This window comes from Aedes albopictus, chromosome 2 (assembly GCF_035046485.1).
Source record: "Aedes albopictus strain Foshan chromosome 2, AalbF5, whole genome shotgun sequence".
NCBI lineage: Eukaryota > Metazoa > Arthropoda > Insecta > Diptera > Culicidae > Aedes > Aedes albopictus.
The window spans coordinates 384,593,488-384,612,496 of NC_085137.1; the positions used below are offsets into that span (position 1 = coordinate 384,593,488).

General features: G+C 43.3%; 2 protein-coding genes across 2 annotated transcripts in view; both read left to right on the top strand.

The window, feature by feature from the left end:
• The window catches only part of LOC109400725 (uncharacterized), a 59,085-nt gene that overhangs the window by 31,800 nt on the left and 8,276 nt on the right, over window positions 1-19,009 (top strand). The window contains exon 4 of the mRNA XM_029878925.2: window positions 4,325-7,898. Coding sequence (XP_029734785.2) covers window positions 4,325-7,898 — 3,574 coding nt within the window. The remainder of the gene's footprint in view (window positions 1-4,324; window positions 7,899-19,009) is intronic.
• Window positions 13,499-18,788, top strand: LOC134288391 (uncharacterized). Its single transcript, XM_062853136.1, has one exon. It carries the CDS (start codon window positions 13,638-13,640, stop codon window positions 17,727-17,729), a length of 4,092 nt encoding a protein of 1,363 aa, XP_062709120.1. The 5' UTR covers window positions 13,499-13,637; the 3' UTR covers window positions 17,730-18,788.

Consider the following 19,009-nt stretch of genomic DNA (forward strand, 5'->3'; position numbering starts at 1 on the left):
TATCCAGAAAAATAGTATTTATAGGAGAAAATGAGGCAAAATGAGCACTTCCAGTTCCAGTCAATGACACGGGTTAAGGTGTGCCTCATGAAATGTACCTGTCAATTCTACATCAAGAAAAAAAAATGGTAGGTAAGCCGCAATCAGTTGATTCTAATTTTAAATTCAGAAAAACAGTATTTTTAGGGGGAAATGAGGCAAAATGGGCACTTCCAGTCAATGACATAGATCGAGGTGCATCCCGAGGAATGCGTCGGTTAATTCTACATCAGGTAAAAATTGGTTGGTTGGCCGCAATCAGTTGAAACTATATTTTAGTTCAGAAACACAGTATTTTAGGGGAAATGAGGAAAAATGGGTGCTTTCAGTTAATGACACAAATCGAAGTGTGTCCCATAGAATGCACCTGTCAATTCTACATCAATCAAAAATTGTGTTTTTTAGGGGAAAATGGGGCAAAATGGACACTTACACTCAATTCCGGTGAATTAAACTATCACCAATCGATTCCTTGACATTTTTTTTTCCATTCGGAAAAGATGGACTTCAAAGATCGCAATCAGCCGCAATAATTAGGTGCCTTTTTGGGTCGGTTTTTCCCCACTGTGCAGTGGTGGGGCAAGAGTTCGAATAAGACGCACACATACAAAAAGTGTTGTAACTCAAAATTGAAAAGGCATATAACGTAATTTTGTTCAGCAAAATATTAGCTCATGGATGGTAGAATCAACACACGGTATTCATTTATTTTTATCTGCTGCGATACAAAAAAAAAAATGTATTTTCAACTAGGGTCGAACTTTTGTCCCACCTTACTCTATGCGTTATCTGATAAATAGAAATAGAAATCTGTTTTTGATATAAAAAATCTACAACATTGTTACTTTTTGCTTGTTTTAAAAATCAGTGAAAAATGAAAAAATAGTAGCATTTGACCACCCTGGGCTTCTTGGAAAATTTTGAGGCTAGAAGTCAGTTTTCTACAAAAAAAATATTAAAAATTGGAAGGGTAAGGTTTTCAAAACATTGTTGTTATACAGGTATTCTTCGATATAACGTACCCTCGATATAGCGTACCCTCGATATAGTGAATTCGATATAACGTACATTTTTTTTTTTAAGAGTGATCAGGTGGAGCTGCAGGACAGCTGATAGCAAAGCCTGGACCCTTTCCCCCTACTAGGACCAATACTCACAATGGACTAGACGATGTCGTCAACTTGAGCAAAGTGTGTAGTAATTAGCATTGGGTCGTAGTAGTTTTTGAAAATACTGTTTTTAACTTTTCCCATCGCACTAGAGTTTTGATCGAATGGAAGCTCCAAAGATGATTTGATAATTGAACAATATTTCAATAATCGAAAATCTCCGAGGTCACTGGACAACATTCAGAGATAAAAAAAAGGATGTCTATGTCTATGTTACCGCCTTCAGAGTACTATTCTTAAGAAATATACAAAGAGCAAAAAGAAAAAAAAATGTGTCGTAGCTAATTTTTAAAGATTTGATATTTCTGAAAATTATTCGAAGACAGCTACCAGAGCTAGCGTTTTTAGCCAATATGGGCAACTAGTTTTTCTGACAGCTTCCCCAAACAATAATCAGATAATATCCTCAGTTATTTTATAATACATTCTGAAAATTATTTCAAGCTGATTACCAATAGTGTCAATAACCGATGTTAGTCATTGACAGCACCAGCATCATCCCCAAATAACTCTCATAATAGTGTTAGATAACACTTTTTGAGTTTCCATTCGATATTGTAAAGAAATTTGTCAAACCCTATTTGTCAAAATATAGTCAATAATGTATCAAATTGTGTTTCTAATTTCGCTAGTCTTTTATAAATTTACAAAACCCATAAAAATAAGAAATACAAATATAAACTCCTATAATCAACAGTTTTATCTTTACCTAATCAGTCCATAATTTTCTAATTTCAATGAATCTAATCTGTAAGGCTGTAAGTCAACTTATCCTAGCGTCCCCTGTCATGTGTACTAACGATTTCTAGTAACGAATGATGAGTGTAACGCACTCTTGCGTTACGTTAAATTTAACAATTATTGTTAAATTTGAGAAAATTCAAAGAATGCAAAGATTAGGTCTATGCAAGCTGAATTATAATTTGTTATTGAATTGTGATAAATGCACAACGGATACTCCTTTGGTTCCCATTAGCACTTACGGCGATTCCTTCACTTGCGCTCAACTCGTAAACTAGATATATCTAGCTCAAAGTCCAAGCGGTGGTGAATGAACTGGCGCTAAAGTGCTAATGGGTTAAGCCCTCCCATCGCGTCAAGATCGAATATCCAGGGGGAGGGCATATAACGTACATTTTGCTTCGATATAACGTACACCATTGAAAAATTTCATTTTTTCCAGTAATAACCCCCAGATAATCTACGAAATCACTCAAATCAATGCTGTGTTGCAGCATTAGCCTTGCTACCCAAAATTTGCGCAATTTGGGGAAACATTTTGTGTACGTTATATCGAAGCAAAATGTACGTTATATCGAAGCACAAAAAACGAAATGAGTTTTTCGTGAAAACCCATGTTTTTTATTATTGTTTTTATGAATTTCACCGAAATCATTATTTGGGGTTAATTTCACGTCGAATACATACTAGCATAAAAAAATATAAAAAAATGTCTGCTTCGATATAACGTACACTTCGATATAACGTACCTACAAAGAGAAAAGTTTTTTGTACGTTATATCGAAGAGTACCTGTATAACATCTAACATAGATCCGCAATGACTATTACTCTCAGTGTATTTTTTTTCTCTCTAAAAGTCCCCCTAATATCAGCAAACATCTTTGAAGATATCATTTCAACGCAATGAACCGTTTTCGAGTTTTAATTTTTTGAAAAGTAGGGTCTGGGACTATTTGGGCAGGAGCACCTATTTTGGGCACTTGCTTTTATAACTCAGTCAATTTCAAACCAATTGATATGAAATTTTGTACATGGCGAGATACTGTGCGTATTTTATCGTATTCCAAAAATCAAGTCAATTGGCTAAAAATTGACTGAGCTACAGCAGCAAGTGCCCAAAATAGGTGCTCCTGCCCAAATGGTCCCAGACAAAATCTCGTTCAAATTAAAAAATGTCGAGTCAAATATGTTTTTTGTTTTTGTGGGTAAATGCTTATAAGAAACCCGATGTAAACTTTGACCGGCTTATGCTAAAATATATAGTTTTTCTGATTGAACAACAATGTTTCACAGTTGACATGGGACCAAAATGGTAGGAAAGAGGACAAACGAAAGCTAGTCCCATCCTTGCGTACAATCAATGTGCCACATTGAGAATAGTTATCCATCTCCTAACTTCTGGTTAATCATGTAATAGCTTCTATTAATCTTTTTAGAAAATGTATGGTGATCTAGACACAGGATCATGCTCTGACTTATCATCTACCCGTCCAACAAGGCAACACTGTAGAGTAAGAAAGACATTTTTATTTAATTAATTAGCTAGCACTTCTAGACCACTGTGCAACGGTACAGTGGCACTCGCGGTTATCAAGTGCGAGTTGAAATATGGTAGAGAAGATGAAATTTGATGGAAGTCGCATTGCGGAACTCAAGTGGAAAGGGGTGCAGGTGAATTTCAGTCCCGCAGAAACTCTAGCTGGTCAAGCCTTGGTGAGAGGCGTGCTACAACAGAAGGGGCAATCACATGCGTCAAGTAGTGACTGTTTGATCGGCCATTAAAGTATAGTGTTAATTGATTGCGAAGAAACGGTAGTTGATTGATGTGATCGCGTTGCATGTGAAACAGGAGTAGTGCGATCGTAACCAAGATAGTGGCACTTCCCCGCGTAGGTCACAGTTTTGTAACATTAGTTTCGACAAGTAGTTTTCGGAGGTGTTGAATGTTTTTACGAGCGGGCCCATTTGGATGAGCAGTTGTAGAAATGGATTCAAATTTTAGATTTATGATGTTCAACTATGTAGGTATAGTAGAGAAGGCGAGCCATCGAAATGATTCGAGCGATGTAATGTGAGATGATATCGTGTCTCAATCGAGAGTGTGCAAGACTTGTTGTAGGTAGCATTGAAAATAATCGCTTAATTTTTCTTGATCATTGTTTATGCTCCTCGGAGCATAACGAAACATTCGTTTGCCATAGGAACATTGAGCAAGTTGCAGTTTATGGTATTCCTTGTGGAAGAACTGCATTGATATAAAAAATACATGACTATTACTCAATAAAAACCCCAGATTATTAAAATTATAGTTTAGGCTTGGTACAAAAAATTCTAGTACTAATAAACTCTTTCCGTCTGTTTGTTTCTTCTACAGATGTAAAGACCTCTCGGTAGATCTACATCAAAAGCAGGAGCAAATATTCGACATGGAAAAAGAACTGATTATTGCCCGCAAAGAGCGCGAAGCAGCGGTGAAAGAAGCGGAACACTCCCGGAACGTGCAGAACAGCGTCCAGATGGAGTACGAACTGTTTCAGCAACGTGCCAAATCGCGCGAAAACGAACTCATCGAATCGCTCCAGGAAGCCCGAGGTAGTACCACTCCGAAAGCAGATGTCCAAAAGTTATTGGAAACCACGCGGCAGGAATTGAAGCAACTGGAAGTGCACAACTATGAACTACAGCGGCAGCTCGAGCGGCAGACAGAAGAGTTGGAGAAGCTCAAGAAAACAGAGCACGATCACAGCGAGAAGCTGAGCAAAATGAAGGATGCTCTGGACAAGGATGTCAATAGGAAAGATGCGAAAAAGCTTTTCCGGCTGGTCAATAAACTGAGAGCGATTCTGGCGGACGAAGATTTACTACTTATCAACACCAGTATTGACACGGATGAGTTTGCTGACAGCTTAGGGGACTCTAGCTTCAACAGTGATAGTCTGGATCGAATGTCGCCGTCGAAAATAGTGCTAACAAACGACACAGGAAATACGAATGTCATCTTTAAGAACGGAAACAGTCAGCTGTTGGACATGACCATTGAAAATGGCGAGCTCAAGAAACAAGTTAAATTGTTGGAAGATGAAAGCAAAAACATGGATGCCTTACTGAAAAAGTATGAGAATGAAATCGAAAAATTGAACAAGAGCGAAAGTCATATGAAGGAATTGGTGAAGCAACTGGAAGAGGAAAGATCAAAGTCAAAGAGTTTGAACGATTTGTTGCACAGCAAAAAGGATGAACTGGATAAACTAACAGTGGAGTACGATGAATTGTCCACGCAAGTGATAGACAATATTCAAGACATTGATAATTACAAAGAGCAGATTGAACACCTGGAGAAGAAGTTGCGGGACACTTCCAGCACAATAGACAAGCTCAACATGGAGTTAGAAGCGTGCAAAAACACAGGAACCGAAGCTCAGTTGCTACAGGAGAAGAACAAAGCAACTGAGCAGCAGTTAAGTGAAGCTCACATGCGCATCGTCAATCTTCAAGAAGAAAACGAAACACTCTCGTCGTTCAAAGCTAAATTTGAAGAGTCTAATCAGCAAATCGCGCGACTTGAGCTTGTATCCGAACAGCTTGAACAACTAAAAGCTGAGTATCAAGAATTGAAAGCTAGAAACGAAGCCCTAGAAGATGCCAAGAAGGAATTAGAAAGCAAGCTGCATTCCATGGAAGAGGCCCAAGAGAAACAAGGACAGCTACAAACTTACTTCGAAGAACAGCAATTGAAGCTGAAACAACTACAGGAGGAGAACCACGATCTGACAGTGGCAGTCCAGGAGCTATCCGCTAAGATCGTCAGCCTTGAGGAACAGATGGTACGAGAGGAAAACAGTGTACAACTAGGGACCGAATCGGTTAGCGAGCACATCAAGGCTAAACTTGAAAGCAGCATTGACATGATCAAGGAAGAGCGGGACCACCTTTCCGAAGCGCTTCCCGATCTGGAGGAAATCGAGAAGAAAGTACGCGAACTCGAACAGGAGAATGGAGAGCTCGTGAAACAACTGGAGGATCTACGAGTAGAGCGAAACCAATGGGAAACGAAGTATGGTGAGAAGGAAAATGACTGGCGAAGTTTGGAAACAGAATTGTGTGAGCTAAATGACCGACATGCCACTCTTCAAGACACCAAGCAAAAACAGGAAGAGAAATTGGAATTTCTAATCGATACTGTGTCCGCACTGGAAGAAGAAAAATCTGATTTGCTGAAGCAGATTGAATCAATCAAAGTAGAGAAAGCTTCTGAAGACGCAGCACAAGACCGTTCTCGTGATTTAGAAATTAAACTTCAGCAGTCATTGGAGGAGCTTTGCACTCTTAAAGAAGAGAGATTGATACTAGAACAGCAAATTGAAGCTCAAAAAGCGGAACAACAAACAATTGAAGACAAATGTGAAAGTCTTTGCAATGAACTGTCGCAGATGATAACAGTCAAAGACCAGGCCAATGAGGCTGAGAGGCAGTTGCTGATGAACGAAATCAACAACCTTCGAGGGGAACTTCAAGAGAAGAACGAAGCTGTGACCGCACAAATTGATGCACTACAATCGGAACTGCACGATGTGGGCGAACAAAAGAGTAAACTTCTCGTAAAGCTGCAATCTTTGGAGAGCGAAATGGAAGAGTCGTCGGGCATTCGCGAGCACTTGGAACGCGAGGTACGAGCTCTGAGGACGGATCTTGGCAGTCTGCAACAGCAGCTGACCGAGAACAATGAAAAACTGGAACAGTTCCAGAAGGAGAACGAATCGTTGCAGCACGAGCTGAAAAATAAGACTGACGAGGTGGATCACTTGGAGGAGAAGCTGAGCGCGGCGCTGAAGGAAAGTGCCGATCGTGTTGGCAGAACTGAAAGCGAATGGGTTGAGCGATTGCAGAGCGTTGAGAGTTGCAATGGAGAGCTGAAAATCAAACTGGACGCTTTGGAAACGGAGAAGAAGGACTTGATAGAGCAAATGGAAGCGGATGCAGTGGATCGAGAGTCGTTACGAGAGATGGTGAAGGATAAGGATGCCGAATTGGAAACGATAAGTAATCAGGTTTCAACGCTGAAAGCACAGCTAGAAGAGCTGGAAAGTAGAAATCAGGAGTGTGAGTTAAGGAGGACGGAAGTTGAGAAGTTGCGAGGAGAACTAGAGCAACAAATTGAGCTTCTGAAAGAAGAAGTTGAAACAAAAGCGCAAGCAGTGACGAAACTAGAAGAAAAAATAGCTGAAGCAAAAATAGCCTATGAAGATCATAATGTTGCGGTGGAAAATGAATGGGCTGAAAAGCTCAAGCATCTGGAATCTTGCAATGAAGAGCAACGGAATAAAATGAATGTGTTGGAAAAAGATAACGAACTGCAGAGGGAACAAATTGAAAAATTTGTAGCAGAGCAAAGGTCATTGTGTGAACAACTTAAAGTAAACGGTAATTGGTTAGAGGAGATTAAATGTCAAATCCCTACTCTCGAGATCCAAATAACTGAATTGAAAACAGAGAACGAACGATGTGCAAGGAACGAAAAAGCTTCCAAAGAAGAACTTGAAGCAGAGAAACAACATTCCAGCAAGCTACAAGCTCGAATTGATGAATCGAAGCGATTATGCGATACACTGAAGTCGGAGTTACAAGCTGTACAGCAACAGTACGAAAGTCTGACCGGGAGTCACACAAACATCCTGCAGGAAAAAGCTCGACTGGATAAGGAAATTATCCAACTGGAAGCTCAGCTGGCAAACACCCGGGCGGAACTGATAATTCGTGACGACAAACTGGGTGGTTTTGCTAAACTGTTGCTGGAAAACAAGTCTGAAATTGAGCAACTGAATGAGAGCCTCAAGAATGAAACTGCCATGCGGGCGCAAATGGCTAAGCAACACGATGGCGAGATGAGCAAAGTTAGGAAGGAGCTGGAGGATGAGAAATGCAAGGTCTTGGATTACTCCAACAACCAGGTGAGTGAACAGTTCTTTAGAGCGGAAATCATACCCCTAGATTAACGAGCAAAAAACTTTACAAAATATATGAATGAAGCAAAAATGAGTAATTCTCGCTTAGATTGACTCACTATTCCCGTGTATACAAACATGTCTAATGATTGTTCGAAAGGCGTTATCGAGCTGATAAAGAAAGCGCATTTTATTGCACAAATTTATGGACCTTCAGCTAGTTAGAGCGAGAACCGTATTGGTGGATCTTTTGAATTGTTGAATCAACACATTCAAATTTGTTTGTCTACTAGTTTATGTGAATCAAATTTCCTGATTTTTTTTCAGATTTATACAAATAATTCCTGAATTATTACGGATTACACATTCAATTCCAGAATCCCACTCCCAACTAACTTACTTGTCACTTCCTTCCGAAGTAAGAACAAGTAAAGCGTGGTTCCCGAGATGAACTAATCTAGGGCTAAAAATCTCGTTAATATAGATAAAAAAATCCAAATTGTCATATAAAAAAATAGTAGAAAGTAATTTCTTAAATTATAAATATTGGGGCGCCTTGAAAATATTCTGCTGGAGAACTGGAGAAATCTCCGAAGGAAACCAAGGTGGAATTCCTAAAGAAATCCCTGGAGGAATTCCTGAACGAATCCCATAAAGGATTACTGACACAATCCCTGGTGATATTCCCGAAGAAAGGATTATTTACAGAAGGAGTTTCTGAAACAATCCCAAGAAGAATTCCTGAAAGAATTTTAGGAGTCTCTGAAGTAATCATAAGAAGAGTTTCTGAAGAAATCCCGGACGAAACTCTTGCAAGAATTCCCGAAGGCGCATTTGGAGGTATTGCCGAAGAAATTCATGGTGGATTTTCTAAAAGGTTTTGTGTAAAAAATATATGAAAGAACTTCTGGAGGAATTCGTGCCAGCACTCCCAGGAGAATTTCTGAATTAGCTCCTTGATTGTAGAAATTTGCAAAAGTTTTTGTGAGAAAAATAAGAGAAACTCCCAGAGGAATTCTGGAAGGAACTCCTAAAACGATTCCTAATCGTATGATTTGTCGAAGACTCCTGGAAGAATTCCCGAAAGCACTGAGGCAGTATCCATTTATTACGTAACGCTAAAATCGACATTTTTTACCCCCTCCCTCAATAACACGGCTGTGTAATCCTAAAATTTGTGAATGAGCCGTAGCGCTCGACCATACTCATCTCCCCCTAAAGCGTTACGTAATTTGTGGACGGCGCCCCCTTTTGAAGAAAGTCTTGGACAAATAAGCGATAGAATTAGCTTCTTTAACGATGTTGAGATTCTTCCATATTCTGGATCGGTCAAACTGAACCGAAATCCAAATTTTCATGAATTTTGGTGCCCGGGAACCTATTTAAAAATCGATTTGAAGTTTGTATGGAAGCGATTTGTCGAATCACCCCTCGTCGCATTTTGTACTGGGCCAAGCAGTTGCCCAGCTGTCAGCAGGTGATTTCAATAAATCTCTTCGAAATTGATTTTGGGTACCAAAATAAAGTTCTAAAAATCTTAAAAAAATCATAGTGGCTCAGAAAAAGGTGCTCTTTCGAATAAAATAAAAAAAAATCAATACATTTTTCAAAACTTAAAAACCCAATTGAAGGGATTTCTTGTAAAATTTCTAAATGAAATCCTAGACCCATCACTAGAAGAATATCAATGCAACACCTAGTAGAGGAAGGGCCGCTGAAGAAATTTTAGACGCAATTACGTTTGTCGGAATCTGCAGGAGAAATCTCAGAAGGAATTTATACTACCTTTATCCCGGAATGAATTCCTATTTTCAGAATCCCTGAAGGAATTTATGTTAGGATTTTTTACCAAAAGAATCTCAGAACAAATGTTTGGTATCAGAAACATGAAAGGAATTTCTGCTTGAGGAGTATTCAAATCAAAAAATCTTGCAGGAGCATTCCCAGAAGGAATTCCTGCTGAAAATATACCGAAGCGATTTTTCTGCTGGAAATCTGAGAAGTAATTCCTGTTAGAAGTTTCTCTGGAAGAATTCCAACTCAGAGTTAAGTTTTGGTGGAATATCTAGATTATTACCCGAAGGAGTTCTTACTGAAAATATGTGAAATGAAAATCTCGCTGGGAAAATATCAGAGCGAATTTATGAATGAATACCAAAAAAATCCCTGGTTGCATTCCCGAAGCAATTTGTGAAATGAAAATATGTGAAATGAAAATCTCGCTGGGAAAATATCAGAGCGAATTTATGAATGAATACCAAAAAAATCCCTGGTTGCATTCCCGAAGGAATTTGTACTGGAAGAATGTTACAAGAAGACTTTTACAATAGATATCTTAAATAGAATTGAGAGGATTGCAGGAGGATTATTCTTCTTCTTTATGGTTCTACGTCCCCACTGAGACTTGACCTGCCTCGCTTCAACTTAGTGTTCGTTGAGCACTTCCACAGTTATTAATTGAAGGGCTTTCTTTGCCTGCTGTTGGCCTACCCCATTAGACCAACGCGCGCATCTATATTCTTAGTCTCTACCGCATCCGCACACATGCGTACGATTCAACTGTATTAACGATAGTGACAGGTATTCAACCTGTCACCGGGTGAGTAGGACAGCGAAGAGACAAAAATAGCGATTTAGATAGCTAACTTCTGCGTGGTATGATTGCTATTCCGAGTCCTATCTACACAAAGTTAAATAGTTTATTTGGTTACACCTAATCCTAGTGAATTGATAATTAATCTAATATTAAGTTACACATACTGAAGTGGTAAGAATATTTTCATCTAAAGTGTAAACATCCATACTAATTTGTGCTCATCAACTTCGCACGCTAGGTGAACCTGAACTACGTATTACCATTGTTAAAAATCTTATACATACTCCAAGCCACAAATAACCCTTCAACTCGGTAAGGTATAGATTATAAGAATTCCTCGAAACCGCATCAATCATTATGTATAATGTTATTTAGGACCAACTACAAAACACCTGAAAGCTCGAAACCGACGTGAAAACGCAAAGGGAACTAAATGTACACAGGGAAAAATTTCTACTCAGTGGCTGAGTTGGTCTTACTCAGAAATCGAAAAATCCTTTGTTTTCTTACTCAGTTTCCGTTAAAAGTAGGACAACCCATTGCCAATGGGTTGTCCCACTTTTAGCCGAAACTGAGTAAGAATACAAAGGATTTTTCGATTTCTGAGTAAGGCCAACTCAGTCATTGAGTAGAAATTTTTCTCGGTTTAAGTAGTATCCATCCCACATTATGCAAAGTCATGAGTCAGAACTTTAACGTATGCTAGACAGGGGTTCGTCTAACCGCTCTTGCGAAGCATATAATACAAGATTTGTACCCTTCGAATTCATTAAATAGTTTTATGTAAATTTCAATGTTCTTTACCAGGAAAATTATATTCTCACGCTGTCGACACAACAACCGGATCCTACGTTTTATTTCTATTCCGGTAGAGAATAATAATTTTGGAAATTCTCCCTAACCCGTTGGAATAGATCCAACATAATATAATTTTCATTTATCGAACGAGTTGAGCGTGATGCCGAGTCGCGGATGTATCAAGTCGGGTGCGAAGGGGGATAAAGGCGCGCGAAAAATGTCAGATGAAGGTGGTGCGGTTGGTGGTCAAAGTGCTGGTGGTGGTGAGATTCCGAATGTGGTAGTTGTGGACGAAACTTTGGAAGGATCTTTGTGCAAGACGTGCAAAAAAGCGGACACCAAGATGATGGTTCAGTGTGACAAATGCGATCAGTGGTTCCATTTCTCCTGTGTGGGTGTTTCTGAAGATATTGCCGACAAGAGCTGGAGCTGTACAAACTGCGTTACCGCGACATGGATCCAGCGAACTGAGGCAGCTTTAGACAACGGCACCAAGCGGGGCGATAACAACCTGGAGCGCAGGTCAACTAGGAGCCAGCCAATCGGGAACATCGTTACTAGCACGCGCACCAATCTAGTGATTCCTCCAGGAAATGAAGTCCATAAAGCTGCCTCCGTGGATCGAAATCCCTTCAACAGTGTTCGGAAATCCTCAACAAAAGTGGCGACCGATCAAACGAAGGCCGATCAGCAGAAGCAACAGTGGGAGCTCTCTAACAAAGATAATCGGAAAGCAGATGTTCCGGTCGAGGACGCCGCAAAAGCCTTGTCGGAGGTTTCCTTTTCTTCGTCGCAGAAGTCAGCGGTTAGTCGTGCAAGGCTTCAACTGATGCGGCTACAGAAGGAAAGAGAATTCCAACAGCAGCAAGAAGAGCGCCGAAGAATCGCGGAAGAAAAAGCTACACAAGAACATCGAAAGTATCTGGAGGAGAAGTACCGGTTGCTCGAAGAGGCTCGAGCGAGAAAGGATCGAGGAGAAGTGAAAACGGATCGAAGAGCCGCAGTGAAGCCTCGAGTCGAGTGGTTGACTGGGTACAGAAAACCAGCCAAATGCAGCAGATCGTACCAGATGCTAGTGGTTTTATTAGGGATAAACCACAACTCCCCGTTGACAACATGGAGCCAACGCAAGCCACTGGGCGGCTCGTACAGCCACGAATTCGTTTCGAACCAGATGCCCATACCGGTCAACAATTCGATCTGTGTTCAGTGATTCAGCCAAATCACACAGCAGCAGCAACGACCGCAGCTGCGAGACGACCATCGCAGTCCAATCATTTCCGTCAGGGAGGAATGTCATCAAACCCTATCGGTGATCCGTTCACCTGGTCATCCCCATTCAATTCCACTACATTTGATGGACAGGTCCAGGCTCCACCGGCCTGCTCTACCGGTGTTCACCATCAGAACCCTCAGAGTGGCATCCGCGCCTTCCACGGACTGTCTCAGGAGGAGTCTCAGGATGAATTTCAGCTTTCTCGATCCCAAGTGGCAGCCAGACAAGCAGTACCGAGGGATTTGCCAACGTTTTCCGGTAATCCAGAAGAATGGCCGATATTTCTGTCGATGTACAACCGTACGACCACGATGTGCGGATTTACCGAGGAAGAAAACCTGGTTCGACTGCAGAAGAGCCTGAAAGGCAAGGCCTACGAAGCGGTAAAGAGTCGGCTGATGTTCCCTGGAAACGTTTCAGGCATTCTGTCGACCCTAAAGATGCTATTCGGGCAACCCGAAGTCATTATTCAGTCGCTAACTGAGAAAATGAGCTCTCTACCGGCCATTAGGGAAGACAAACTGGATACACTGATTGATTTTGCCGTACACGTGCAGAACTTCTGTGCCACCGTAGACGCGTGTGGACTGCAGGAGTATATGTACAACGTTACGATGCTCCACCAGTTAGTCAGCAAGCTGCCATCGTCGCTCAAACTCAACTGGGCGCAGCATCGTCTAATGGAACCCACGGCCAACCTGGCGACCTTCAGTAGGTGGATTTACACCTTGGCAGAAGCGGCAAGCATCGTCACCTTCTCGCCGCCGGTGCAGCATGAAAAACCTTCCCGAAATGAGGTTCACGGTTCAAAAAAGGGAAATGCGTATCTCAACGCCCACTCTGAAGCTTCCGAGGAGAACACGAATGCTTCGTCTAAGGAACACGCGAAACCAGCGCCGGCGAAACAGGTTTGCCCAATCTGTAAGGGCACTTGCAAATCCGCCGACAAGTGTGAGCGCTTCGTCGAGTTATCCAGAGAATCACGCTGGGCAGCTATCAGGGAGTTTGCTGTGTGTAGAACCTGTCTGCGGATTCACAAGGGAAACTGCAACGCCAAACCGTGCGGTAAAAATGGATGTACCTACCGGCATCACGAGCTGCTGCACAACGATTCGAAGGAAAAGCCTCAGAATACCGTCGCCACAGTTGCAGCCGGAAACGAAAGCAAGCCATCTGCTCCACCCTGCCCAAATACATCTGGATGCAATACTCACCAAACAGCCGCCAGCTCTGCGCTGTTTCGCTACCTCCCTGTCGTATTGTACGGCAAAACGACCGTAGTTCACACGTACGCCTTCTTGGACGAGGGCAGTCCGAGCTTACCCTGCTTGATCAAGAGCTGGCTGATCTGCTAGAGCTGGATGGTGCCGAACAACCGCTATGCCTGCGTTGGACGGGAGGAACGGAACGCTGTGAACCGGATTCCCGAGCATACAATCTCCAAATCGCTGGAGCTAAGGAGAGAAGCAAGCGGTTCGATATCAACGACGTACGAACGGTGAAGGAACTTAAGCTACCATCGCAAACATTGGATATGACCAAATTTTCCCAGGAGTATTCACACCTCCGAGATCTGCCGATCGACTCCTACCGAGATGTACGACCACGCATACTGATCGGAACCAAGCACGCCCACCTTGGCCTTGTCTTAAAAAGTCGAGAGGGAGAGTTCGGGCAGCCGATAGCAGTTAAGTCACGGTTGGGTTGGACCATCTGTGGAGGACAAGGCAGTGATCGTGGAACAAATCTGCACCACTACAGCTTTCACATCTGTCCGTGTAACACTGAAGCAGACAAGGATCTACACCAAGCGATGAAGGACTACTTTTCCCTCGACAGCCTAGGAGTCATCAAACCGGACAAATTGCTGTTATCTGCCGAAGATGAACGGGCTCTCACGCTGCTACAGTCGCTAACGCACCGCCGGGAGGGACGATACGAATCCGGCCTACTCTGGCGATATGACGATACCCGTCTACCGGATAGTCGATCCATGGCGCTGCAACGGTTCCAATGCCTGAAGAAGCGGATGCATAGAGAGTCAGAGCTGCAAACAACCTTGCAGGAAAAAATCGACGAGTACTTAGCCAAAGGCTACATCAGGCTGCTCAACGATGAGGAAGTTAACCAGAAAGTACTGTGCCGATGGTATTTACCGGGTTTCCCCGTGACCAATCCGAACAAACCCGGAAAGGTGCGGATAGTGTGGGATGCCGCGGCATGCGCCTACGGCACATCGCTCAACTCGGCTCTTCTCAAAGGACCAGACCTACTTTGCTCTCTCCTCACAATTCTGCTCCAGTTCCGAGAACGTCGCATCGCGCTTACTGGCGATATACGTGAAATGTTTCACCAGGTGTTGATCCGTACCGAAGACCAATTCAGCCAGTGCTTCTACTGGATGAACGAACGTGGACAAACCGAAGTGTATGCCATGCAGGTTATGACCTTCGGAGCATGCTGCTCCCCAACTACTGCACAGTTCGTGAAGAACGCAAATGCCGACCGTTTCGCATGCGACTATCCAACAGCACATCAAGCCATCACGAAGTCCCACTACGTCGACGATATGCTGGTCAGCGTGGACACCGAAGAGCAGGCCATCCAGCTGGCTAAGGATGTAAGGCACGTCCACCAGCAAGGCGGGTTCGAGATTCGGAACTGGATCAGTAACTCAAGTATGGTGCTGGCGGCGCTGCAAGGAGTAGATACCGACGAGAAATGCCTCGACCTGTCTTCCGAATTGACCACAGAGAAAGTTTTAGGCATGTGGTGGAACACGACCGATGACGTCTTCACCTACAAAGTGGGATGGAACCGATACGATCCGGCTTTGTTAGGAGGTGAACGCAGGCCAACGAAACGGGAAGTTCTTCGCGTCTTGATGACCATCTTCGACCCGCTTGGTCTAATTTCCCACTTCCTGTCGTATCTAAAGATTCTGCTACAGCAAATCCGGCGATCCGGCGTACAGTGGGATGACGAAATCGAAGACGACGCCTACGATAAATGGCTTACTTGGTTAAAGGTGCTTCCACGCGTCGAACATGTGAAGATTTCCCGGTGCTACAACTCCGAGTACCTTACAAACGAAGCCGACGAAGTTCAGCTGCACACGATGGTGGATGCTAGCGAGAACGGCATGGCCGCCGTTTGCTACCTCCGTTTTGCCCACAAGGGATCCGCATCCTGCTCCATAGTTGCAGCCAAATGTCGAGTTGCTCCGCTCAAGTTCACGTCAATACCACGACTGGAGCTCGAAGCCGCTGTAATTGGCGCCCGACTATCGCATACCGTCCAAAAGGCGCTAAGCTTCAAGATCCATCGGAAGCTGTACTGGTCGGATTCCAGAGACGTCCTCTGCTGGATCAACTCAGACCACCGGCGTTACAGCCAGTACGTGGGCCACAGGATTAGCGAAATATTAGAAACATCCGAAATGAACGAATGGCGATGGGTGCCGGGCAAGCAAAACCCTGCCGACGACGCCACCAAGTGGAATACTTTACCAGAATTGACGCCTAAAGACAGGTGGTTTAACGGTGCGGATTTTCTCTGGCGCCCTGAAAAGGACTGGCCGAATCCGCCCAACTGCAAGGATTCGACCGATAACGAGTTACGTCCGTCGCTGCTAGCACACCACGCTTCTTCGGAACCAGTACTCCGCCTCGACGACTTTTCGTCATGGGAGAGACTACGACGAGTAGTCGCATACGTCCACCGATTCGCCGATAACTGTCGTAACAGGGGTCGAGGAATGCCGACGGCTACAGGACCACTTACGGCGAAGCAGCTGCAGACGGCTGAGCACTCCCTGATTCGACTTTGTCAACGGGAATCCTACGCCGACGAGATAGCGACGCTGCAAAATCCACAGCAACATCCAGAGAAAACAACGAGTGTAGCAAAATCCAGCTCGCTATACCAGCTGACACCTTGGCTGGACGATAACGGAATTATGCGCATGCGAACCCGCATAGCTGCATGTCATTACGCCACTGATGACTCCAAGAAACCAATAATCCTTCCCCAAAAACACCAAACCACCCGCCTGATCGTAGCACATTACCACCGTAAATACCATCACCACAACCACGAGACGGTGATAAATGAAATTCGGCAAAAATTTCGCATTCCCCGCTTGCGTGCGTGCTATCAACAAGTGCGCAGAAATTGCCAGCAATGCAAAAACCAGAACGCAGCTCCAAATCCACCATTCATGGCCGATCTTCCACCCGCCCGCCTTGCAGCGTTCTCACAACCGTTCACGCACGTCGGGGTAGACTACTTCGGTCCAATGGAGGTAACCGTTGGCAGAAGAGTGGAGAAGCGGTGGGTAATGCTCGCCACTTGTTTGACAATCCGAGCGATCCACTTGGAAGTCGTGCACTCCCTCAACACGAGTTCCTGCATCATGGCCCTTCGCAACTTCATAGCACGTCGCGGCATACCCCATAAGGTTTACAGCGACCGTGGAACAAACTTTGTTGGTGCAGATCGCGAACTACGAAGACTAAACGAAGAAATCACCCAGGACGAGTTCATGAAAGAGCTAGGCTGTTCTGGACTCGAATGGATCTTCAACCCGCCTCTTGCCCCGCACATGGGTGGTAGTTGGGAGCGTTTGATTCGCACCGTAAAGAACAACCTGATGATGGTGTGCTCGACGAAAAGACCCTCCGACGAAATTCTCCGAAATGTGCTGACCGAAGTTGAGAATATTGTAAACTCAAGACCTTTATCCCATGTTCCGATAGATGACGATTCGGCTCCAGCACTAACACCGAACCATTTTTTGCTTGGCTCGTCCAGTGGGTTGAAACCATTAAGCAACCTCGATGACAGCGGTGCAGCCCTAAAGCAGAACTGGCTAACGTCCCAAATTTTGGCAAATCAGTACTGGAAACGTTGGGTATCAGATTACCTTCCAGAGATCACCCGCAGGTCCAAGTGGTTTCAACAGGTGAAACCAATTACTGTCGGTGATATAGTGGTCATTGCTGACCCCACATTACCGCGGAACTGTTGGCCGAAAGGAAAAATCATCGGTACCAGAGTCAGCCAGGATGGACAAGTCCGGTCCGCGACGGTGAGGACGACTAATGGAGTTTACGATCGCCCAGTGACAAAGTTGGCGGTTTTGGATGTTCAGCGCGTCGAGCAGTAAGCCAACCGGATGTTGTCGTACCCTGGGGGAGTGTTGGCCTACCCCATTAGACCAACGCGCGCATCTATATTCTTAGTCTCTACCGCATCCGCACACATGCGTACGATTCAACTGTATTAACGATAGTGACAGGTATTCAACCTGTCACCGGGTGAGTAGGACAGCGAAGAGACAAAAATAGCGATTTAGATAGCTAACTTCTGCGTGGTATGATTGCTATTCCGAGTCCTATCTACACAAAGTTAAATAGTTTATTTGGTTACACCTAATCCTAGTGAATTGATAATTAATCTAATATTAAGTTACACATACTGAAGTGGTAAGAATATTTTCATCTAAAGTGTAAACATCCATACTAATTTGTGCTCATCAACTTCGCACGCTAGGTGAACCTGAACTACGTATTACCATTGTTAAAAATCTTATACATACTCCAAGCCACAAATAACCCTTCAACTCGGTAAGGTATAGATTATAAGAATTCCTCGAAACCGCATCAATCATTATGTATAATGTTATTTAGGACCAACTACAAAACACCTGAAAGCTCGAAACCGACGTGAAAACGCAAAGGGAACTAAATGTAAGTAGTATCCATCCCACATTATGCAAAGTCATGAGTCAGAACTTTAACGTATGCTAGACAGGGGTTCGTCTAACCGCTCTTGCGAAGCATATAATACAAGATTTGTACCCTTCGAATTCATTAAATAGTTTTAAGTAAATTTCAATGTTCTTTACCAGGAAAATTATATTCTCACGCTGTCGACACAACAACCGGATCCTACGTTTTATTTCTATTCCGGTAGAGAATAATAATTTTGGAAATTCTCCCTAACCCGTTGGAATAAATCCAACACCTGCCATTGCATGAATATGTATATTGTGAGGCAAGTACAATGATACATTATGCCCAGGGAGTCGAGAAAATTTTCCCGACTGGAACGGGAATCGAACCCGCCGTCTCCGGATTGGCGATCCATAGCCTTAACCACTAGGCTAACTGGAGACCCAGGAGGATAGCCAAAAGGAATTTTGAGAAAAGTGAAAAACAACCGCAGGAGCAATAGAATACAATCAGTAAAATACTAGATTTGTAGTAATGAGCTGAATTTTTGTATGATGAGAAGGTAAGTTCTCCGTTTCTGCAATGGAACTATGCAGATAGCGTGGGTATTACGATTTATTGTCTAATTTGATGCTGTTTGAGCAAAACTTTTGGTAAATGTATTGTTGTTTTTGTTTTTCTATTTCTTGCAACTACTTAAACAACATAATTA